General features: G+C 41.6%; 1 protein-coding gene across 1 annotated transcript; it reads right to left on the bottom strand.

The window, feature by feature from the left end:
- Positions 1–323: 323 nt before the first annotated feature.
- On the bottom strand, positions 324–1,814 carry LOC144434029 (uncharacterized). The gene has a single exon (XM_078122472.1). The coding sequence runs from the start codon at positions 1,545–1,547 to the stop codon at positions 750–752; it is 798 nt and encodes a 265-aa protein (XP_077978598.1). The 5' UTR covers positions 1,548–1,814; the 3' UTR covers positions 324–749.
- Between the last annotated feature and the right edge of the window lie 207 nt (positions 1,815–2,021).

Raw genomic sequence — 2,021 nt, 5'->3', positions numbered from 1 at the left:
TCTCTCTCTCTCTCTCTCTCTCTCTCTCTCTCTCTCTCTCTCTCTCTCTCTCTTTCTCTCTCTCCACCCCACACACATCCATCCCACATTCACGACTCTATGGTACAGACTGAAACCAGTGTAAAATTCACAAACACTCGAAGATAAAAACGTACAGATACACGCATTCCCGTAGGTATACGTGTAAACCATCGATCGAATGTAACACGTATTTTGTTCTGTAAAAAATGGCAGTTTTATTTCAATAGTATATTTGTTATCATTTTTGCTATGCAAATAAATAAATAAAAGAATGTAATTGAAATAATAAATAATAACTTATTAATAATACAAGATATCTCATCATTCATACTCTTATAGATATATTACATCAAACTCGGTCTGTAGGTATGATTTTAAGCAAACAACAATTTCTATATCTCATAACTATTTGCAGTTCGAACATTGTATTGTATTGTATTTCGTAAACTAAAAATATGATGCCAGGTGTGTTCTCTTCGCAGTGCACAGTAGAATGAATCTGTTTCTGTGGTGTTTCACCAATTACTCGTTTTGTGAATATCTTTAGTTCTCTTGATATTTTCTATAACAAAATAAGAATATAGCATTGAGATGTGGTTTAAGTTCGACGGTCCATGGTGAAAAAACAGGAAATTGTTTCCGGAACTTCACCGTGTGAGTGTTGTTCTGGACGTGTGTCTTCGAGGAAGGCAGGTGATATCATAGCGGGTATAGGTTGGTGATGAGTGTTAACATGCCATGAGGGTAGATATATCAGGGCTTGGGAGAGAAGAGTCAGTGTCAATGCATTCGTTTTCTTTCATTTCAGGATGATCCTTAAAAAATAGTTTTTGGCGTAGTTGTACGTCTTTCGCGTCCTTTCCGTTAACAATGTCTGTCATGAAACCTATGTAGACAATAGCGAGCCTCAAAGTCTCAATTCTCGACAATCTCCTCTCGTAAGCGAACGTTGGCACTTTTTTTCTAAGCTCGTCGAAACCTTCGTTGATGTTGAACATCCTTCTTCGTTCGCGAATGTTCGCAGCTTTTCTCTGTTGAGTTGTAATGACCCGTCTCCTCTTCGGCTTCGTTGGTTGTACGGGGTAGTGATGATAGTGTGGGTGATGTGGATGATGCTGTGGTACAATGTCCATAAATGTCGGTCGTTGATTCATAAAAGTTGTTGTGGCCGGTATCATCCCCATGTCGACAGACATTGCCTGCATTGGCATAGTGTTCAGGGTTGGATTGACACTGGACCAAGATGATGGCATAAGACCAGCAGCCTCCGCCGTCGTGTCTCTGTACGATGGATAGCAATCTGACGGTGCTACAACTGTTCCATAATTATATTGGGATTCTATCATACCTTGTTCTGTGGCATAGTCTAAGTTGCTACTGTACTCTTGGGCCGGTGAATCGAAATTGGTGAGAGTTGTCAGTGAAGATGCTGATGATGCCGGTGAGTCACCCCCACCATTGGCTGTACGTGACGGACTGTTGTGAATTTGGTGATCATTCTTCATCTCTGCAGGCGACGACTCCATCTCCGGAAAGCACTGAAACAGGTAGAGTGCCGATGTTCAGTACACAAATCAACTCGTATACTTTGGTAAATCTGTGTGTGTTGCCTTTTATAATAGTAAGAAGTCTCTGCTTGGGTAGATTCGTGGGCGAAGTGCTGAGTCGTGTTATACGCGTCTTTATATAGACATCGGAAAGACACGAGTTTGCTGTCTGAGTCTATTCAGTGGCGTACCCAGTTTGATTAAGTTAATGAGTGATTGAATGGTATCAAGTGATAACATAATAGATGCGAACACCACGTCACTGCATTGTTAACACAATGCGTCGCTATTTTGTGAGCATTGCTTGGGAACGACAAATCGCGCAACGTCCAAATGTCGACATCTTCCACGAGAGTGGGTGGAGCATCTACTCTGATTGGTCGAATTCTCCACCGGCCACGCGACACTTGTCACCGCGATACATGCGATGCAAATCAGTTAGTCGTGATCATT

This window comes from Glandiceps talaboti, chromosome 4 (genome assembly GCF_964340395.1).
Source record: "Glandiceps talaboti chromosome 4, keGlaTala1.1, whole genome shotgun sequence".
NCBI lineage: Eukaryota > Metazoa > Hemichordata > Enteropneusta > Spengelidae > Glandiceps > Glandiceps talaboti.
This window is presented reverse-complemented; position numbering and strand designations above follow the sequence as displayed.